This window comes from Macrobrachium nipponense, chromosome 19, assembly GCF_015104395.2.
Source record: "Macrobrachium nipponense isolate FS-2020 chromosome 19, ASM1510439v2, whole genome shotgun sequence".
Lineage (NCBI taxonomy): Eukaryota > Metazoa > Arthropoda > Malacostraca > Decapoda > Palaemonidae > Macrobrachium > Macrobrachium nipponense.
The window spans coordinates 3083882-3106518 of NC_061088.1; the positions used below are offsets into that span (position 1 = coordinate 3083882).

Consider the following 22637-nt stretch of genomic DNA (forward strand, 5'->3'; position numbering starts at 1 on the left):
TAGAAGACCTGTACAAATTCCCTCTGATCTTCATCATGTAATCTCAGAGAATAGAACTATTTTTTATACTTCGTGTTTTCTACTAGAAACCTCACATCAGAAAGAAGATATCATCATGAGTTTAACACATCGTCGTCATAACGAAAGAAGATACTTACTTCGAAAGTTATCATCAAACCCCAAGACACTCCAATGAGTATGGAAGTGCGTAACCAACCGACTTAGCGTAAGATTATCGCAAGTCTAACATAACCTCATAGGGCGCCTTATTATATAAGGCAACAGCCCTTTCATATATATATATATATATATATAATATATATATATATATATATTTATATATATATATATTATATATATATATATATATATATATATTATATATATATATATATATAATATATATATTGCTACTGTCAAAATGCATATTCCCCCTCTTTGACTGTATAAAGTATTGTGTGTAAGATTTTGCAACATTTTTTCAGATTCCTAGATAGCTTAGAGATAGGAGGTTTTAAATGTGTGTTCAGATTTCGCATAACATATTGTAAAAGAATATATTACGTAGAATGTAGAAAGAGAGAGAATATCTTTGTCAGTTCAAAGCTAGAGTTGTTTTTCCTAATCTGTCAACACGTTTGATTAGGGACCTCGAGTCTTCATTGTGTTTTGGGATTCTGTCATCATGTATGATAAGGGACTTCTGCTTTGGTCGATCGAGTCGAGTACATGTCTTTTTTTAACAGACTGGTCTCGTACGTGTATATCTTTGCCGAGTGCCATGTGCAGATTACACATTTTGTATGTAAAGTTGCGTAAGATTTCGAAGCTTCTAGAAAGAATTATTGCCCAAAACTTTTTGTGTCATCTCCCCTGTCCAGCTTTCGTAAGGGAGAAGTTTTTCATTCGAGCGTAAATTCTCAAAGCGATCACATCTCTCTCTCTCTCTCTCTCTCTCCCTCTCCATCGCATAGCACTTTTGATTTTAAAGTAACATAACGATTTCGTACTTATTGAATGGTCACTCGTAACTTGTCGATTTCAGATTTGATATTTCTTAGAGTTTATTTAGTGGTTTTTGTGGAATCTGAACATACATTGCTGCGTAACGGCGCCTAGTTTTGTGAAAGTGTGAAACAAGCTGCAGCAAAAGAAAGAAAGAAATTGGTATACCAAAAAGGTAAAGTGTGTTATATTTCTATTAGTTGCAACTAATAACTAATAACTGATAGGAACAGTGGTTAGGTAATATCTAATAACTGATGGTTACAAAGGTTTGGTAGAAACTGATAACTAATAGTTACAATGGTTTGAGTGAAACTACTTACATTTTTACACATTGCAAATTTTTTGTGTTTTGTGTTTGTTTCATTTTTGTGCATTTGTTCATTTTCTTATTGAAGTGTGTCTTTTCATTTCATGTTGTGTGTGATTAATACTTTTTAAATTTTGATATTTTCCACATTTTTCTGTATTTTCATTTGCATTCACAATTTAATTGACTTAGTTATTGTCATTGCTTAATCATTGCACATTTAATTGAATTTAACACTTAATTTGCATTTACTTAGAATTCTATTCAAGTTTTATTATTGTTTAGCACTTGTGAATTAATTTCCAAATTTCAATTATTGCCTAACACTTCTGAATTTTGATTGAATTAATTTTCTTGAATGTTGTGATAAATTAATTTTGATTTAACTCTATTTAATTGATTCAAGAATTAATTAAACTTTACTTTGTTTTCAAGTAACAGTAATTTTCCCTGATATTGTGAATTTCACTTATAAATTTTGAGTTTAATAATAAATTTTTGTATTTAAAATTTTTATGTTTTTTCATTTCTAGCCAGTATGTTTGCATTTGATTATGTTGATGTTAGGTAGAAACATAGAGTGGTGATTGATCTGTTTTCCTTCAATTAACTTGAAGTGACTTAGAACCAGGGAAGTACTTAGACTTCTGAAATCGGGGAAATACTTAGACTTTTAAAGTTGTTGATGGAGTGATGCCCTTTGAATAATTTAATTACTTACAAGATTACCTCACACCTGTTTTGATAAACTTAATCTGATTTTCTGCAATACTGGTAAGTTGTTAAGGGATCACTGTTGCCTTTAGAGTATTCAGTCGTTTCGTACCTGTGATGAGGGTTCAGGTGTCTGGCTTTTGTGAGGTAGCATTAAATGAATGGTAAGTGTAATAACCAGATACTTGGCACTTCGTCAAAATATATATACATATAATATATATATATATATATATATGAATTTATTTGGGGATTTCGTAATACATATATATATATATATATATATATATATATATATATGTATATATATATATATATATATATATATATATATATACATATATATATATATATATATATATATATCATTTTATTTGGGGGATTTCGTATACAATATATATATATATATATATATAGATATATATATTATATAATCTATATATATATATATTTTTTATATATATATATATATATATATATATATATATATTATAAATGGAAGTCAAAGAAACCGCTCGGCCTCGTACCAAGCAATAAAGTTACCATTCCTTGTATTTTCCTACTATATCTAGTATTTTTGGATTGGATCTAGTAGTCTAGTAGTAGTAGTTTTTTCTTTAAAATCGGACAAATCTAGCAGTATTTCATTACAGAGACAGGATGTGTATTTTGGATCTCTCTCTCTCTCTCTCTCTCCTTCTCTTAGGATAAGTGCAGGGGGTCCTTACCCTTCTCCTATCCCCCTCACCCCATGAGGACCCTCTCCACTATCCCAGCAACCGTTCGCAATACTCTATTCTATATTGTATGGTGATACGGTGCATATACTTGTTTGATTCCTGTAAATGTAGGGCAACTCAAATAACACCCTCTCACACAAATCCATCTTTTCCCATAATGATTCGTCCATGGCACCTTCTTCTCTGATTAAATATTCATACATCAGTTAACACTGAGTGTATATTTTCCATTGCATTTATTTACTCTAGTTAATTATACACTGAATTATCGTGTATCTGAACCAAAATATAATATGATGGTGACGTTAGGCTGAGCATTAATCATGGACTAAGTGATTTGTGCCGAGACAACTTATTTGGGAGCCCGCCGTATTTTGATTAATATTGTGGTAATAAAATGATCTAAAACATCAGTTGAGAATGGGTGATACGGGCAATCCTAGTGTAAGCTACGGTAGAGATAAAACTCCACCAAAACAAACAAAAATATGGTACAGCTAGTGTTTTGGAATTAGTGATATTTTTGGTAACTAGTGAGTTTTGGAGGACAAATCTAGTTTTTTCCCAAATTATTGAGTGGCAACACTGTTCTTGAAAGGCCAGATGCCTTCGCCAGTTTATTAGTGTTAGACAGTAGATTTATGTAGGCTTGTTATTAGTGTCCTTGTGAGTCTGTGATCTTGTCCTTCTTGATTTTAAGAAATTATAAGTAATGTGTAAGTTTAGGTGACAGGTGGGCACAGTCAATTGAAAATGTGAAGTCATGCAAATTTTGTGGTGGTTTTACTTTAATACCTCAGTGAAATAGACCTTAAATCTACATTTTGAAAAGACAGGCAGATCATGTTTGGTAGTGCTAAAGTATAGGCCTATTGCCTATTCATAATATTTTCCCAAAATATTTTTGGGCTTGGCTATGCCTATTGAATACTGTTACAAATGAACTTAAGTAGAATAGCACTTGCGCATTTATTTTATCTTAGGCCATAATGTGTCCTATGGCCTCGCCTGTGAGGTCAGTTAAATGAGAACTCAATTGTAAGGGTGTAGCCTAGGTATAGCCTAATGCTTGTAACAGTATTTAGAAATGGATACTTTATGCCATCATTAAATATGCTATACTGTTCAATTGTAACACTATTCAATAGGCATAGCCACGCCCAAAAATATTTTGGGAAAATATTATAAATAGGCAATAACCTATGAGTAGCGGTGTCCGGTAATTTCATTGCAATAATTACATCGTGGTAAATTCATCGCATGGTAATTACATCTCATACATTTTCACGGCATTGTAATTCCATTGCAATATATCACATCGTCAGTAATTTCATCGTAAGGTTTCTTTCACCCCACAATGCCAAAAAAATAAATGAACTATAGAATATAATTCACTTGTTTTTCTGTAAAACGTCCAAGTATTACTGTTCCAGTTGTTGATGAGATCAAAGTACGTTGGAGTATCCCAAGCAGTTGTGGGTCAGCTACCACCACATCAGTACGTAAAAAGGAATTACAACTGATTTTGAACGTGCAGCGATTAATGCTTTTAGAGTAGTTTTTCATAATTCAGATAAAAAAAAAAAATTTTGTTTTTTTCACTTCTCACAATGTTGATTTCGATCCATTCAATCAAATGGTCTGCAACAGTTGTACGAAAGTTATGCCGAATCCGCATTAGAAATGCGTATGATTCCAGCCATTGCATTTGTTCCTGTCTCCGATGTGGTCAGCACTTTTCAATATTTAGTTGATAATAATTATTTTCCTGAGGAAAATCATTAAATTACGTTGAGTATACGTGGATTGGAAGGCCAAGTCGTCTCTTAGTACGTCGACCCCTTAAGAAAAGGAAGTATAAGAATACTGCATTAATAATTCAAAGAATAGTCAATGAGTTGGAAAATCGCCAAATTCTGGATTATCTAAGAGGAATTGCGCATAGTTAGTTAGTCGTTTTGAGGTTTTGAGTACAAAGACAACTCTCTCTCAGATATGTTTTTTTTTTTTTTTTTTTTAATACGGTTGAATAATTTTTGTTCTTGAAATACTTTTTTTCATTTATTATATGCTGTTTTGCACTACAAGTATTTGAAAATAAATAATAAAAGTTTTTTTTAAAGAATGTTGCTTTCTTAATTATTCTCTTTTTTTCTTAGACTGATTATTTGAGTTAAAAATAAGACTGGCGTCAAAAATTAATAATCATCGACGCTAAAGAATAAATAAAAAATAAAAAGACATTTAAAACTCCCATTAATACTAAAAGTTGTTTGGTGAGTGTTAGCAAAGTCATAAACGTTCTGAGACTAAAGTTGCTGTAAAACATGTTTAGATATGTTTAAAACGTTTTACGGTTGATTTTCCAATTAGATTTTCCAACACTAAATATATATTTTTACTTTTTAAGATAACACAAATCATGCTTTAAAAAAAGACAATCATGAAAAGCATAAAAACAAGTAAAAATCTTTATAATAAATCAAGATGATGAAATTACGTATGTTGGAAAAGTCAACAAACAGGCTACTTGCAAAGAGTTAAATACTTTGATCCCCATCAACAACTATGACAGTAATACAAGGAACGTTTAACAGGAAAACAAGTGCATCATATTTTATTGTTCATTTATTTATTTGCCTTGTGCGTTTTACTTAGCTTTCAGTGAAAGAAACCTTACGATGAAATCACTGACGATGTGATATATTACGATGTAATTACAATGCGATGAAAATGTATGAGATGTAATTACCATGCTATGAAATTACCACGATGTAATTACTGCGATGAAATTACAGTGAATCATGAATAGCAGTAAGCCTATTTGTGATTAAGGGTGATCATACAGTGACTATCAAACCTTTGAAATGCCAGTGATGTAATTAACAGTTTGCACAACTGAAAACAAAACCAAGCAAATGTTTTTAACATTATTTAAATGTTTCCAAATGATTAGCCCACAGAGACTTTCTGAGCACGATTTTGCTTCACTGGTGCAGCAAGAGAAAATTGAGCATTACTATAAAAACTGTTTTTTTCCATCTGTCCATCCGCCTGTGGTGTTTCCGTATGGTAACACTGCGTCCCGGGCTTTAGGTAGTTACATTCAGCTTACATTCAACAATAATAATAATATCCTATTTCGAATACTAACGGTGTACTTCGCATACAGTAAAATATTGAAACACATGTACACCCAGATATCCTTTTACTTACCTAAAACTTGCACATACCGTAACTATTTAAAGCCCGGGACGCAGTGTTACCATACAAAAACACCACAGGCAGATGGACAGATGGAAAAAAACAGAGTATAGTATATTTTCCACAACTCCAATTGTACTCAGATTGTAAAAATTGAGTACCCTACGTCCCTACTCCTTGTCAGTCAGTTTGACTTGCTGGGGAGACTTATATAACCTCTAAGGATATGGGCTACCGTATAATAGGGCGGGTGTTAACTGAAAAATAGTGTAAATTATGATAAAAGTGCCATATTTGGTGGAGGCGTAGATTGCATGATACCTTTTCCCTTTTCATTAGTTCCGGCTAATTTTCTCGGTGGATTGCTGTGGTTCGTGGACCACCTGTGGTGGGGTCTTTTTCTTATTTCCTCCAGTTAAATTATAACAGATTCTATATTCCAATTTTCAGATATAGTGTAAAGAGTTCTGACTGGACTACTTTTTGTTCTTCTGATTAGCTAACCAACTTCTGTTAACACATAGTGGTGGGTAGATGAGCACGTAATATTGGAGAATTTTTCTTTAGATATTCTATGAGGATAATATTCATGTCAGCTCCTCGTTTCAAATCATAATTCAAGTCATTTGCCTTTTTTTCAGAAAAAAAAAATGTCAAAAAGACCTAAATTTATTACTGATTTTTTTAAACAAAAATCAACAGTATCAAGGTCAGACACTTCTGAGACCAATGACCCTACTTCAAATATGGAAGTAGAGGCTGAAGACACCTCTGAAATAAGCAAGACGGAAAAAGTTATCCCACAAACTGAGGAGGATTTGGCAAAATCTGCTCATCAGCATGATGTTACGCAAGGAGCTACTTCTAGTGATAAAGAAATACCTGAGCATCAAAATCCTTCACATACTAAACATGATACTGCCATTGTGTATGAGAATGTTATGAGAAGTTTAAATATGGTGAATACTATTACTGATGTCGACAAGGAAACTCTTCTCAAAAGTCACTGGATGCCTCCAAAAAATTTCAACTTTCCAAATACAACTAAAGAAGGAAAAAGGCCACAGAAAGTTTACCTTGGTATTCAACACATCACTGGAGAAAAGTATGGGAATTTTAAATATTCACCAACATTGCAAGGGGTTATTTATGCCCCATGTGCATTGTTTGCAGGTGTGACAGCTGAAAACAGAAGAGGAAAGTTTACAAGCTTAGGATATCTTAGTCGATAAACCTTTGTCAAAATATACCAATTTGTCGGGTAGTAATGGCTATTTAACTGAGCATCTAAAAATTGAATACCATAAAACAGCAAACTGCTTAGCAGATGGATTTTTACATTCCTTGAGAACTCAGACTACTGTTCAGGTGGCTGTTGATAAACAACATGCAAAGAATAAAGAATGTCAAGGAATCTCGGGAACGACTAACCCCCATCATTAAGACTGCTATCTTGTGTGCCCAGACTTGGCATAGCCTACGTAGGCCAACGTGGACAAGAAGATAGGACAAATTTTTGCAGCACCACTGGCAAAAGCTGATGGAAATTTTAAAGCTTTGTTAGCTTTTAGAGTGGATGCTGGAGACACGAAGTTGGAAGAGCATCTAAAAACAACAGGAAAAAATGCTACTTTTATATACGAAAAAAAAAACATCCAAAATGAGCTGATAAATATATGTGTGGGGAAACTCTTAGAAAAAATAATCAGTGAGATGAAGTGCAGCAAATATTTTTTCTGTTATTGCTGGTGAAACGACAGACTCCTCTCACCAAGAGCAATTGTGCATATGTGTTCGATATGTATTAAGAAGAAAATGAAGTACATATTATCAAAGAAGAATTCTTATTCTTACAGTTTGGAGCTGCTCATGACTTATCTGGTACTGGTATTGCTAAGCAGATTTGAATGCTCGTGTTCAGAAAGCAGCACCTACAACTGTTTATGTAAATTGTAGCTGCCACAGTCTAAATTTAGTTTTAAACTCTTGTTGCTCTGTTTCTGAAATTAGAAACATGCTTGGAATAGTAAAGGAAACATTCAATTTCATGATTCAATAAAGAGAAGGGAGATTTTGGGGCGCCATCTTACCGAAGCAGGTAGCACTTCCCTGAAACTTCAAACCTTTTGTGAAACTCGATTGATTGAGAGACATGAAGCATTGGTAGTATTTCAAAATAATTATGCTATCATTGTGAGCTCTCTTGAAGAGATTTTGCAGCTGCCAGATCGTAAAACTGTTGACAAAGCCAGGTCTCTTCTTCATGCCCTTACTGACTCCTCATTAATTGTCTCCCTGTGCTGTGCAAAAAAAGTCATGTGCCTTACCTTACCTCTCCCACGGGGTCTACAAACTGTCAACAAAGATTTAGTTAATCCCCTTGAAGGTGTTACCCACGTAAAAAACACCTTGAAATCATGGCGCTCAGAAGTAGATGAATGGCATGACGAGTGCTATGGACCGTATTCGATTGGAGAAGGTTTGGCAAGGTCTGTAGATGCTGAAATAAGACTCCTTCGCATTGCATCAAGGCAAGGACATCGCAGTAATGTACCAGCAGAAAATGCTGATGAATACTTTAAGAGATCTATCTGGTTTCCATTCATAGATTCTGTGATCGAATCATTAGAAACACGGTTTACTGGCCACAGTCTTCTAGTACAAAAAATGACTGCACTTATACCATCAGAAATAAAGGATAGTAATTGGGAGGATATTCAGGATTCTGCAAAATTTTATGCTGATTTACTTGCAATTTCTGATGAAGAAGAAGTTAGAAATGAATATTTTGACTGGAAAGAATTTTGCTCTGGTCTTCCTAAATCAGACATCCCAAGTTTCCCTTTAGAGGCACTTGACATTATTCCAGGACGATTTAACTATATCAAGAATCTCTTGTTGATATTATGCACAGTTCCAGTTACAACTTGCACTGCTGAAAGATCCTTTTAGTGCTATGAAAATTTTAATGAATTATTTAAGAAACAGAATGACTGATGAAAGACTAACTGGACTAGCACTTCTGTATATTCACCCTGACGTTGATAACGACATTGATCAAATAATTAATAAATTTGCTCATGGCAAAAAAAGAAAAATTGATTTTGCCTTGTAGAAATATTGAAAGAGTAATTCAGTTAAGTTCTAAGTAATTGATTCATATCTGTTTTTATTGCAAAATATTTTGAATTGATTCAACTGAAGTACAAAGTAGTACAAAATTACATAAGAAATAATATTACATTAAAACATTTATGTAACAAAACCATAATTAAATGGATCTATTTGTAGGGCACATGCTCCTATGTAATTGTTGATGATCCATTTCCTTATTCTCACAATATTCCAAGAAATGATGTAGAGGTGTAATTCAAAATATACATGTGTCTGAAGGAAAATTTAAAATGTATTATTTCTATTATAATATTTATTCTATTATGCTTCTGTTTTTCGCAATAAAACGGTGAAGCCTCAAAGTTACAATGATAAATGTCTAAACATTAGGTACTATTAAGAAATCAACTTTTTTTTCATCTCGTAGCTCTATATCCCTGAATTTTATTGCGGCAATGATTGCCTGTAGTATGATGTAGTAGTGTAGGCTATAGCCTACTAGCCAGTCAGTAACATTTTTCAGGAAATTAAGTTGCTTATGAAAGCAGCCTAAAAGCTGTGACTGTGATTTAATTTAATTTAATGATGTAAAAGTTATTATAAAAATGTTACTAAATCGATGCCATGTAACTTAACCTCTAGCATTTACTCATGGGATAGCAAGATTCCCCCCCCCCCCCCAACAAAAAATTTCTGGATCCGTCCCTGATTATAAGCACCGAAAGGAGACAGAAGAATGATATTTATTAAATTGGATATAGCTGATAACTGCCGACTGGTCCACTTTAATCTGAGCGAAAACAAGATAAAACAGACGAGGCGATAAGGCTGAGGACATTACCAGTTGGCTTATTATGACTGACAAAGGCAAGGTGGACAATTTAAGAACTTCACTAAAATTACGAAGCAAATTAAAAAGTGTAAAAATTGGAAATAGCAAAAAATTAATACCGACAAGAGTAGGTAACTACTACTTGGACGGACGACGGATGAAGTGTTGAACCTTCTGGGAAACTAGTTGTGTTATCTCCCTTATTCTACGTATATATCTTGGTGATATCTACAGTAGGTTCTTTGTATGGTAAAACAGTATCAAGGGCGTAAGCACTTTGCAGTAAATACCCCCATTCCTATACTACTAACCTCAAAAATACTTTAAGCAATACCAATTCAGTCAGGCATGCACCATGCATTCTCTGTCAGCACCTTGTGTAACGCCAAACTCCAGAGGGCTTAGGTACGCTCACCGTACACGTACAACTGATTAGATAATACGTCAAATTCAGTCAAACGGGATTGTGATTTCGCTTGGGGGTAGTAGGTACTAGCAAATTTCGATCGTGAACAGCTGTTATTTGCTTTCGTTATTTTTGTTTACTGTGTTTCTGCGTACTATTTGTTTCACTTTGATTCTAACCTCAGTTTGGTTTGTGTTCCCTTTCGCGTTTCAGGCTCAATTCGCCCTCTAGTCTACCCAGAAATCTTAGTTTACGTGGCCTTTAGTCACTGAATGAAGAATTAAAGTCCCTTACATAGGCATAGCCCCGCCTTTGCCAGCCCATTTTGGCAAATAGATTGCCCCCTCCTTGAGATGGGAAATGGTTGTCGCCAAAGTAACGTGCAACATGCAATATTTTATTTGTTGCAAATGGCAAGATATGGCAAAATGTACATCAATATTTGTTCAACATAGCCAAACCCATAACTTGACCGTTTCACTCAAGCTGCATGACGACGAGATTTGACCTCAGAAGATAGCTTATCAAGCCATAATAGCCAAGACGATAACATTAACCTATATGAGGACACTTATGGCAATCAACAAAAGAAAGTGTCTATTACTATATTCATTCCCGTAATGTAATTGTTGCCTATTGCTCACGTTTCGCCAAACACGATCGACACTCGTCGGGACGTTCCTTCGATATAAACAAAGTGTACGTTAACCGCCCTAAACGTGCTACAACCCGGACGCCATTCGTTGCTGAAATATCTTATTATAAGTCCATGTAACTCCTCGTTGATATAACATTTTTGTTAAAAATACTTTAATATTCCAATAAAATAATTTTATTAGATTAAAGTATGGATTAAAAATTTCGTATAATAGCTTTTATATTAGCGGTACGAAGGCTGTTAGAAACTGGCTCGGTGACAGCACGGATCATCGGATGTTTATACGTATGGTACACATAGACTACGTCTGTTTGGGTCCCAGTATTTCGAGCGATTTCATCTGTGACATTCAACCTTTACGCTCTCTTGTGCATCGGTAAGCATATTGCCCTTGATTTATCGTAAATTATTCATGTTGACTGAATTATTACAATAAGATCTTGAAGCTAAGTGCAACGTACACCTAAGCAATTTGTGTATCGTGATAGGCCCAAGGTTGGTAAAATTAGGCTAGTTGTATTTAACTCGTTGCACTTTAATGTTGAGCTTAAACTATCGTCAAATAGGCTCGAGGGTGAGTAGTATCCTATTTCAAACTATCATAGAATAGGTTTGAAAGGGGGCCCATTTCATCCTACTATAGTAGCTAGGGTAAAACACCGTATGGCCTGGAGCAAGCCAACGACGATCAATGCATGCCACCCTCCGAAAAAGTACATTATAACGCGTCCTGACACCGGAGATGGGCATCAGTCGCGACTTGTTGGTGAGAAATAGGTAGAGCTGAAGACCTCTACTCTCCTTTCGAAGTAAGTATTTTCTTCAAAGTTAGAAATTAAGGCCAAATTTTAAGATTTAAACAGAGGGTAGTGAAAAGGGTGTCCACGGCAGTGGAAATCTCGCCAAAACGCTTTCGAAATTTTTACTTACGCTTCATTTTTATAGAAGATTAACGCCATCTTGATGTTTACGGAGTCGCTTGTGTCAACGAACTTCTCATTTCCTGTGATAAATCCGCACACCACTTGTACCCCACAGACGCTGGGGCCCTTTCATCACAACAATCGGAACACGGTCCTTACCAGGACGTTTTTAAGTAAATTGTTTTGGTAGAAGACGACGACGAAGCGTGCACTTAGATAATTTTTTAAATAAATAGTAAAACATCAATATTTTACATATTTATGATGATTAATTTGAAAATATTCGTTATTGAAAAAATAATTCGATTCTGACTCAAATTTAAGTAATTATTTTTCTGAATTAGAACGTTCTTTTAAGTCCTGTTTTATGACATCACGACATCTTGACTTTTGTACCTATTGTACATAATTGCTATACTCAACTTTCTTGCAGAACAGTTTACCAGTTATTCATGCAGATTATCAGCTCTGCATGTAATTGTTATAATCGTAATGCGCATATATATCTTTATTATTTACTTTTTGGATATATGAAGATGTTTTACTGCCGGATTACTGCCGTAGTGTGACGCAATCACTTTCGGTCCCTGGGCCTCTGTCTGTTTTCGCACCATAAGAAATTAATGGGGCTGAATTTGCAACGACCAGAAAGTCGTTAAAAGAGGAAAGTTGGCATTGAGGGGCATATGTTTTGATTGAGAAAAATACAAATTTATACCATAGCTAGCTTGTAAGAAATACTTGATTACAAAAAACTTTATTGAAAAGTAAGCAGAATACCTACTATGGGTTTCAGAGACAGTGCAAGCACGTTTTTTGGCAATATTTCTGTAACGAACACTTGTATCAGAACGAGATTTTGCTATAGAACGAGATTTTGCTGTAGTGCATTACACCCAGTGCCGTAATTTATAAGTGTATCATGAATCACTAATCGTAAAGAATAACGACACTTGTCTTTGTACCAAGAGACAAATACTCCATTATCCAGAAATGGATACGAACACGCGTATAAAGCTCCACCTACCCTCCTCCCCCCTACACCGCCACCCCTGTTCTTCCTTCCTTCGCCTCCTTTCTCTTCTCTTCCTCTCTCCTCTCTCTCTCTCTCTCTCTCTCCAATTGGTATGTTTTCACCCTCCAAACTGGGTATAAGACTTACACAAAATGTGGAAATTGGTGAAATTAGGCTATGTATTGAAAGTATATATAGACATAAATATTAAAGCAATTTTATCATTATTGCATTACTATGACAACTAGAATTCAGGGAAACAGCTTATAATAATGCATCGGCGTATGTGTTAAGCTCTACTAATGTGGCAGCGATGATTTTGCCATTCTTAGCATGCAAACATTAAAGGTTACATTTATTTCTGGCATTCAGTTATTAAAGAAAATCAAAATACTAATAAAGACTTAGATCAATGAAAAATGCTAGCAATAAAAAAAAAAAAAACAATTATAATCCACTTATCCGTAGTCTGTTCCTCTATGGTTTTCGGCAGCCAGATGTACGACAAGGTTAGAAACATTGGATTGTATCTAGGGTAAAACACCACGGCAGGCCAAACAGGCCACCTACATTCAACGCTTGCCACCCTCCGAAAAAGTACATTATAACGCGTCCTGACACCGGAGATGGGCATCAGTCGCGACTTGTTCAAAGTTAGAAATTAAGGCCAAATTTTAAGATTTAAACAGAGGGTTCTGGAAACGGTCTCAAACGTAGTGCAAATCTCACCAAAACGCGTTCAACATTTTTACTTACAACTCGAGGTATTTAGAAGATTGACGCCATCTTGATGTTTACGGAGTCGCTTGTGTCAATAAACTAACCATTTCCTGTGATAAATCCGCACACCACTTGTGCCCACAGACGCTGGGGCACGATTATCACAACAAACGAAGAAACTTTTCCTCCAACTCCGAGTAAAACAACTGTTTGTAGAAGACGACGACGAAGCGTGCACTTCGATAATTTTTTAAATAAATAGTAAAACATCAATATTTTACATATTTATGATGATTAATTTGAAAATATTCGTTATTGAAAAAGTAACTCGATTCTGACTCAAATTTAAGTAATTATTTTTTGAATTCGAACGTTTTTTCAAGTCCTGTATTATGACGTCATGACATCTTGACTTTCGTACCTATTGTAAATAATTGCTTTACTCAACTTTCTTGCAGAACAGTTTACCAGTTATTCATGCAGATTATCAGCTCTTCATGTAATTGGTATAATCGTAATGCGCATATATATCTTCATTATTTACCTTTTGGATATATTAAGATGTTTTACTGCCGGATTATCGCCGTAGTGTGACGCAATCGTTTTTGGTCGATGCGCCTCTGTTTTCGCACCATAAGAAATTATGGGGCCGAATTTGCAATGATCAGAAAGTCGTTAAAAGAGGAAAGTTAGCATTGAGGGGCATATGTGTTGATTGAGAAAAATACAGATTTATTCAATAGCTTTTTTGTAAAAAATACTTGATTACAAAAAACTGATTGACAACTAAGCAGCATACCTACTATGGGTTTCAGAGACAGTGCAAACACGTTTTTGGGCAATACCTATTTCTGTAACGAACACTCGTATCAGAACGAGATTTTGTATAGTGCATTACACCCAGTGCCGTAATTTATAAGTGTATCGTGAATCACTAATCGTAAAGAATAACGACACTTGCCCTTGTACCAAGAGACAAAAACTCCATTATGCAGAAATGGATACGAACACGTGTATAAAGCTCCACCTACCCTCTCCCCCCCCTCCACCGCCACCCCTTTCCTTCGTTCCTTGCTTCGCCTTCTTTCTCTCTCTCTCTCTCTCTCTCTCGTCTCTCTTCCTCTCTCTCATCTCTCTCTCTCTCTCTCTCTCTCTCTCTGTTGCCATTCGGTATGTGTTGACCCTCCAAAGTGGGTATAAGACTACACACAAAACGTTGAAATTGGTGAAATTAGGCTATGTATTGGAAGTATATATACATAATTATTAAAGCAATTTTATCATTATTGCATTACTATGACAAATAGAATTCATGGAAACTGTTTATAATAATGAAACAGCGTATGTGTGAAGCCTCCACTAATGTGGCAACGATGATTTTGCCATTCTTAGCATGCAAACATTAAAGGTTACATTTATTTCTGGCATACGGTTATTAAAAGAAATTCAAAATACTAATATAGACTGAAATCTATTAAAAGTGCTAGCAAAAACAAAAAAGCGAAAAAAAAAAAATGTATATAATTCACTTCTCCGTAGTCATTCCTCTATGCACTTATCCATGGTCGTTCCTCTATGGTTTTCGGCAGCCAGATGTACGAAAACGTTAGAAACATTTGATTGTATCTACTTTAGAAATATCTGTAATTTTTCGGGGTAATTTGGTTGCAAAAAAAGGATAATATACATGAATTAAATTAAAATGTTTAAATAACAAAGTAAATTTAAACTAAATAACGAGTAAAGTAAACAATTTAGGGAATAAAACTTTGCAGTTTCGTCGTCTGCTGTTCGTAACTGTGTTTGTGGCGCGCGCGCTTAGGAACCAGCAACAGTAACGGGTTTAAAGTGCAATGTGGAGTGAACTGAGACCAAAATGTGTATAATAACAATCAAATAAGCACTGTGGAGTTTCAGTTGTGATGGCAGTAAGGATAAAAACCGCCGATTACAAGGTAAGAATGAATTCAGTTCAAACCATAACCCCGGGAATAACAAGTTTCATACTTTCACTAATATAGGCAACAAAATGTTGTTTTATTGTGCTGATTACAACTGCAATCTTGAGTAAGATCAATAAACGTTACATATATACGCTAACATTGTTCAAATGAGTGCTGGGAAGGCGGGGGAAAGATGGTGGCCATCACTGATCAGAACCTTCCATGCAAAACGTAGCCACCATATTGGATTTCAAAACTGCCTTGAAAACATATTTTACGAAGAGCTCACATGCTTATTTTAGTTCGTATGGGGCTTTCATATATCACATTATGTTGACGAAACTTCAATCTTTTAAATGGTATGGTTAGAATTGCAATTGTATTCTTGTTTCACCAATTAAATATCGAGTGAATAAGACCCGTCCACCGTGGTGAGGGTTGGCCTTCCGTGGTGTTTTACCCTACTTTGGAAATATCTGTAATTTTTCGGGGTAATTTGGTTGCAAAAAAGGGATAATAGACATGAATTAAATTAACATTTTTAAATAACAAAGTAAAGTTGAACTAAATAACGAGGAAAGTAAACAATATACGGAATAAAACTTTGCAGTGTTGTCGTCTGCTGTTCGTAACTGTGTTTGTGGCGCGCGCTTAGGAACCAGGAACAGCAACTTGTTTAAAGTGCAATGTGGAGTGAATTGAGACCAAAATGTGTATAATAACAATCAAATAAGCACTGTGGAGTTTCAGTCGTGATGGCAGTAAGAATAAAAACCACCGATTACAAGGTAAAAATGAATTCAGTTCAAACCATGACCCCGGGAATAAAAAATTTCATACTTTCACTAATATAGGCAACAAAATGGTATTTTATTGTGCTGATTACAACTGCAATCTTGAGTAAGATCAATAAACGTTGCATATATACGCTAACATTGTTCAAATGAGTGCTGGGAAAGATGGTGGATAGTCCGTGAACAGACCCTTCCATCCACACGGTAGCCGCCATTTTGTATTTCAAAACTGCCTTGAAAACATATTTTACGAAGATCGTCACATGCTTATTTTAGTTCGTATGGGGCTTTCATATATCACATTATGTTGACGAAACTTCAATCTTTTGAATGGTATGCTTAGAGTTGTAATTGTATTCCGGTTTCACCAATTAAATATCGAGTGAATAAGACTTGTCCAGCGTGATGGGGGTTGGTCGTCCGTGATTTTTTACCCTAGTGTGACGCAATCGTTTTCGGTCCCTGGGCCTCTGTCTGTTTTCGCACCATAAGAAATTATGGGGCCGAATTTGCAATGACCAGAAAGTCGTTAAAAGAGGAAAGTAGCATTGAGGGGCATATGTTTTGATTGAGAAAAATACTTGATTACAAAAAACTTGATTGACAACTAAGCAGCATACCTACTATGGGTTTCAGAGACAGTGCAAGCATGTTTTTGGGCAATACCTATTTCTGTAATGAACACAAGTATCAGAATGAGATTTTGCTATGGTGCATTACACCCAGTGCCGTTATTTATAAGGGTATCGTGAATCACTAATCGTAAAGAATAACGACACTTGTCCTTTTACCAAGAGACAAAAACTCCATTATCCAGAAATGGATACGAACACAGGAGTAAAAAGCGCCACCTACTCTCTCCCCCCCCCACCTCCACCGCCACCCGTCCTTCTTCCTTCCTTCACCTTCCTTTTTCTCTCTCTCTCTCTCTCTCTCTCTCTCTCTCTCTCTCTCTCTCTCTCTCTCTCTGTTGCCAATTAGTGTGTTCACCCTCCAAACTGGGTATAAGACTTACACAAAATGTGGAAATTGGTGAAATCAGCTTATATATTGGAAGTATATATACATAAATATTAAAGCAATTTTATCATTATTGCATTACTATGACAACTAGAATTCATGGAAACAGTTTATAATAATGCATCGGCATATGTGTGAAGCTCTATAATAATGCATCGGCATATGTGTGAAGCTCCACTAATGTGGCAATGATGATTTTGCCATTCTTAGCATGCAAACATTAATTAAAGGTTACATTTATTTCTGGCATACAGTTATTAAAAAAAATCAAAATACTAATATATACTTGAATCAATGAAAAGTGCTAGAAAAAAAAAAATTATAATCTACTTATCCGTAGTCTGTTCCGCTATGGTTTTCGGCAGCCAGATGTACAACAAGGCCAATGTTTGTTGGCGTTTCTCCCTTTTCAGATCGCTTTATAATGTCCACTTTCACTTCCATGGTGATGGCCTTTCTTTTCTTCGATGCACTACCATCAGAAGAGTCTGCCTTACGCTTGGGAGCCATAACCAAGGGCAAAAAGTTACAAAAACGATACAACACGAGAGAGAGAGAGAGAGAGAGAGAGAGAGAGAGAGAGAGAGAGAGAGAGAGAGAGAGAGAGAGAGAGAGGCAGCGTAAACAACCAAAATGGCGTATGGGCGAGGACTGAGAGTAGGGAAGCGACGCCGTCTTCTCCCACACAAAGCGTATTCTTCTGCCATGCGCCTGAAACTAGTTCGTGTTTGTTTACGTCGCTTACGACGCTAAACCGCGTAAGACGGATCGACGCATAATATTAATTTTTATATTTTTATGGGGGCGCGTTCGTAACCACGAAACAGCGTAAGTCGAAACCGGCGTAACCCAAGGACTCACTGTAATTGTTATTATTGTAATGCACATATATATATAATCGTTATGAGCATATATATCTTTATTATTTACTTTTTGGACATAAGATGTTTTACTGCCGGATTACCATCGTAGTGTGATGCAATCGCTTTCGCTCCCTGAGCCTCTGTTTTCGCACCATAAGAAATTAATGGGGCCGAATTTGCAATGACCAGAAAGTCGTTAAAGGAGGAAAGTTAGCATTGAAAGCGACAGTGATAACCGAGCAGCGTATTGGTCTAATCATTGAAATGGAAAGGTTACTGGTGCTTTGGTTGGAAGACCAAAATCAACGGCGTATTCCAGTCACTCTTATGGTGATTCAGGAGAAGGCAAAAAGATTGTTTGAAGCATTGAAAAAAGAAAAGGGGGAAGGAAGTGAAAGTGAAGAGTTTGTGGCTAGTAGGGGTTGGTTTATGCGATTGAAGGCTCAGGCCAATTACCATAACCTTAAAGTGCAAGGTGAAGCTGCTAGTGGGGATGAGAAAGCAGCGAGTGAATTTCCTAAAGCGTTGTCTGAGATAATTAAGGAGGGGGTTATTCTGCTCAGTAAGTGTTTTAACGTGGATGAGACAGGTTTGTTTTGTAAGCGTATGCCTAACCGCACGTACATCGCCAAGGAGGAGAAGTCAGCACCCGGTCATAAAGCCAGCAAGGAGATGCTAACTTTACTTCTTGCTGGTGTATCAGGCTGAAAATCCAAGGGCACTCAAGGGTTATTGGAAGGGTCAACTACCAGTAATTTGAAAGTCAAATAAGAAGGCATGGGTGACACTTGCGGTGTTTGAGGACTGGTTCGTAAACCATTTTGTGCCAAGTGTGGAGCGGTATTGCACCTCCAAGGGTAGGTGGTTTACCTTCCACCTAATACCACAGCCCTTTTACAGTCTATGGACCAAGGAGTGATTGCTTTGTTCAAGGCCTACTACCTCCAAAGGACAATTGCTATGGCTTTACAGGCAACTGAAACCAAGAAGGACTTGACTCTGAAGGACTTTTGGAAATCCTACAACATCCTTGATGCCGTAAAGAACATTGCTGATTCCTGGGAGGAAGTTAACAAACAAACATGAATGGTGTCTGGAAAAAAAATTGTCCTCAATTTGTGAATGATTTCCATGGGTTTGAGGACACAGTTCAGCATGTTATTAAGAACGTTCTTGCCCTGAGTCAGGAAATCAATTTGGAGATGGAGGTTGATGATGTTACAGAGCTGCTGGAATCTCATGGAGAGGAGTTATCTGCTGAGGACCTGATACAACTGGAGAAGCAGATCATAGAGGAAGAAGAAGCACCCACCCCAGAGCCTAAGGCTTTCACAAGGCAGGACTTGGCAAGAGGTTTTGCAGAGTTGCAGCAAGCGTTGGCAACTTTTGTGGCTCAGGATCCCAACTTGGAACGGTTCACTAGGGTTTCCAGAGGCATCATGGATTTGATGCAATGTTACAGGGAGATCTTTGATGAGAAGAGGTTGCTCTCTGTTCAGACTAACCTGGAGCAGTATTTTAAGAAGGTAGAGAGGCCTGCAACAGATCCTGTACCCTCTGCCTCAGCTGCCTCTACTACTTCAGACTCACCTGCCCCAGCATCTCCAGCACCTTCTGTATGCTCTGCCTCACCTCCAGACTCACCTGCCCTAGCATCTCCAGCACCTTCTGTAGGTTCTGCCTCACCTCCAGACTCACCTGCCCCAGCATCTCCAGCATCTTCTGTATGCTCTGCCTCACCTCCAGACTCACCTGCCCCAGCATCTCCAGCATCTTCTGTATGCTCTGCCTCACCTCCAGGCTCACCTGCCCCAGCATCTCCAGCATCTTCTGTATGCTCTGCCTCACCTCCAGACTCACCTGCCCTAGCATCTCCAGCACCTTCTGAATGTTCTGCCTCACCTCCAGACTCACCTGCCCCAGCATCTCCAGCACCTTCTGTATGTTCTGCCTCACCTCCAGACTCACCTGCTCCAGCATCTCCAGCACCTTCTGTATGTTCTGCCTCACCTCCAGACTCACCTGCCCCAGCATCTCCAGCACCTTCTGTATGTTCTGCCTCACCTCCAGACTCACCTGCCCCCAGGCATCTCCCAGCACCATTGTATGTTTCTGCGTCACCTCCAGACTCACCTGCCCCAGATCTCCAGCACCTTCTGTATGGTCTGCCTCACCTCCCAGACTCCACCTGCCCCCGCACTTCCAGCACTTTGTATGGTCTGTCCTGCCTCACTCCAGACTCACCTGCCCAGCATCTCCAGCACCTTCTGTATCTGGTCTGCCTCATCCTCCACCAGACTCACCTGCCCCGAGCATCTCCAGCACCTTCTGTATGGTCTGCACTCACCCCATACTACTCCCCAGCATCTCCAGCAACCTTCTTGTATGGTCCTGCCTCCCTCCAGACTCACCTCCCCCAAGCCATCCTCCAGCACCTTCTGTATTGGTCCACTGGCCTCACCCTCCCAGAACTCCACCTGCCCCAGCATCTCTCCAGCACCTTCTGTATGGTCTGGCCTGCACCTCCGAGGGCTCACCTGCCCCAGCATCTCCAGCAACCTTCTGTAGTGGGTACTAGCCTCACCTCCAGGCTTCACCTGGCCCCAGCCATCTCCCAGCAACTTCTTGTATGGTTCTGCCTCACCTCCAGGCCTCACCTGCCACCAGCATATCCAGCACCTCCTGTATGTTCTGCCTCACCTCCATGCTTCACCTGCCCCAGCATCTCCAGCTCCTCCGTAGTTCTGGCCTCAACCTCCAGCTCCCCACCTGCCCCATATCTCCAGCATCTTCTGTAATGCTCTGCTCACCTCCATACTCACCGCCCTAGGATCCTCCCGCACCTTCCTGTATTTCCTGCCTCACCTCCAGACTCACCTGCCCTAGGATCTCCAGCACCTTCTGTATTTCCTGCTTCACCCTCCAGACTCACCTGCCCCAAGCAATCTCCAGCGACCATTCTGTATGTTCTGCCTCACTCCAGGCTCACCCTCCCAGGCATCTCCAGCACCTTCCGGTATGTTCTGCCTACCTCCAGTCCTTCACCTGCCGCAGCATTCTCCAGCATCCTTCGGATGCTCCCACCTCACTCCAGACTGCCCTGCCCCCAGCCATCTCCAGCATCCTTTCTGGTATGCTTCTGCCTCAACCTCCAGGACTCACCTGCCCCTAGGCATCCTCCAGCACCTTCTGTATTGTTCTGCCTCACCTCCAGGACTCACCTGCCCCAGCATCCAGCATCTTCTGTATGCTCTGCCTCACCTCCAGACTCACCTGCCCCAGGCATCTCCAGCCCTTCTGTATGTCCATGTGCCTCACCTCCAGACTCACCTGCCCCAGCATCTCCAGCACCTTCTGTATGGTCCCTGCCTCACCTCCAGGCTCACTGCCCCAGGCATCTAATCGGCCGCACCTTCTGATGGTCTGGCCTCCACCTCCCGCTCACCTGCCCCAGCATCTCCAGCACCTTCTGTATGTTCTGCCTCACCTCCAGGCTCACCTGCCCCAGCCATCTCCAGCATCTTCGGGGTATGTTCTGCCTCACCTTCCAGGCTCATCACCTGCCCCAAGTATCTCCACATCTTCTGTATTGCTGCTCGGCCTCCCTCCAGACTCACCTGCCCTAGGATCTCCAGCACCTTCTAATGTTCTGCCTCAACCTCCGACTCACCTGCCCTAGGTCCTCCAGGCATCCTTCTGTAATGTTTCTGCCTCAACCTCCAGACGCCACCTGCCCCAGGCATCTCCAGCACCTTCCTGTATTTTCGCCTCACCTTCTCCAGGCTCACCTGCCCCAGCAATCTCCAGCACCGCCTCCAGCACCGTCCTGTATGTTTCTGCCTCACCTCCATGCTCACCTGGCCCCAGCATCTCCAGCATCCTTCTGTATGCTCTGCCTCACGCTCCAGACTCACCTGCCCCAGCAATTCTCCACACCTTCTGTATGTTCTTGCCTTCACTGCCAGGCCTGCACGCTGCCCCAGATCTCCAGCATCTTTCTGTATGCTCTGCCTCACCTCCAAGACTCTACCGCCGCAGCATCTCAGCACCTTCTGTAATGTTCTGCCTCACCTCCAGAACTCACCAAGCTTGCCGCCACCAAATCTCAGCCACCTTCCCCTGAATGTCTGTCCTCCCCCCCTCAACCTCCAGACTCCACCTGCCCAGCCATTCTTTTCCAGGCACTTCTTGAATGGTTCTGCCTTCAACCTGCCAGACTCACCTGCCCCAGCATCTCCAAGCCCCAGCCTTCTGTATGTCTGCCTCACCTCCAACTCACCTGCCCCAGCATCTCCAGCCCGAGCCCTTTCTGTATGGTTTCTGGCCCTCACCTCCAGACTCACCTGCCCCAGCAATCTCCAGCACCTTCCTGTATG

At 38.8% G+C, this 22637-nt stretch overlaps 1 protein-coding gene across 4 annotated transcripts in view; it reads left to right on the plus strand.

Annotated features, from left to right (window-relative positions):
* The first annotated feature begins 10433 nt into the window (after positions 1–10433).
* LOC135213700 (protein starmaker-like) overlaps positions 10434–22637 on the plus strand; it is a 60672-nt gene continuing 48468 nt past the window's right edge. The window contains exon 1 of one of the 4 annotated variants that reach the window (XM_064247819.1): positions 10434–11359. In XM_064247819.1, coding sequence (XP_064103889.1) covers positions 11259–11359 — 101 coding nt within the window. In that variant the 5' untranslated portion in view covers positions 10434–11258. The remainder of the gene's footprint in view (positions 11360–22637) is intronic. The other 3 variants (XM_064247812.1, XM_064247825.1, XM_064247802.1) reach the window with 3 other exon arrangements.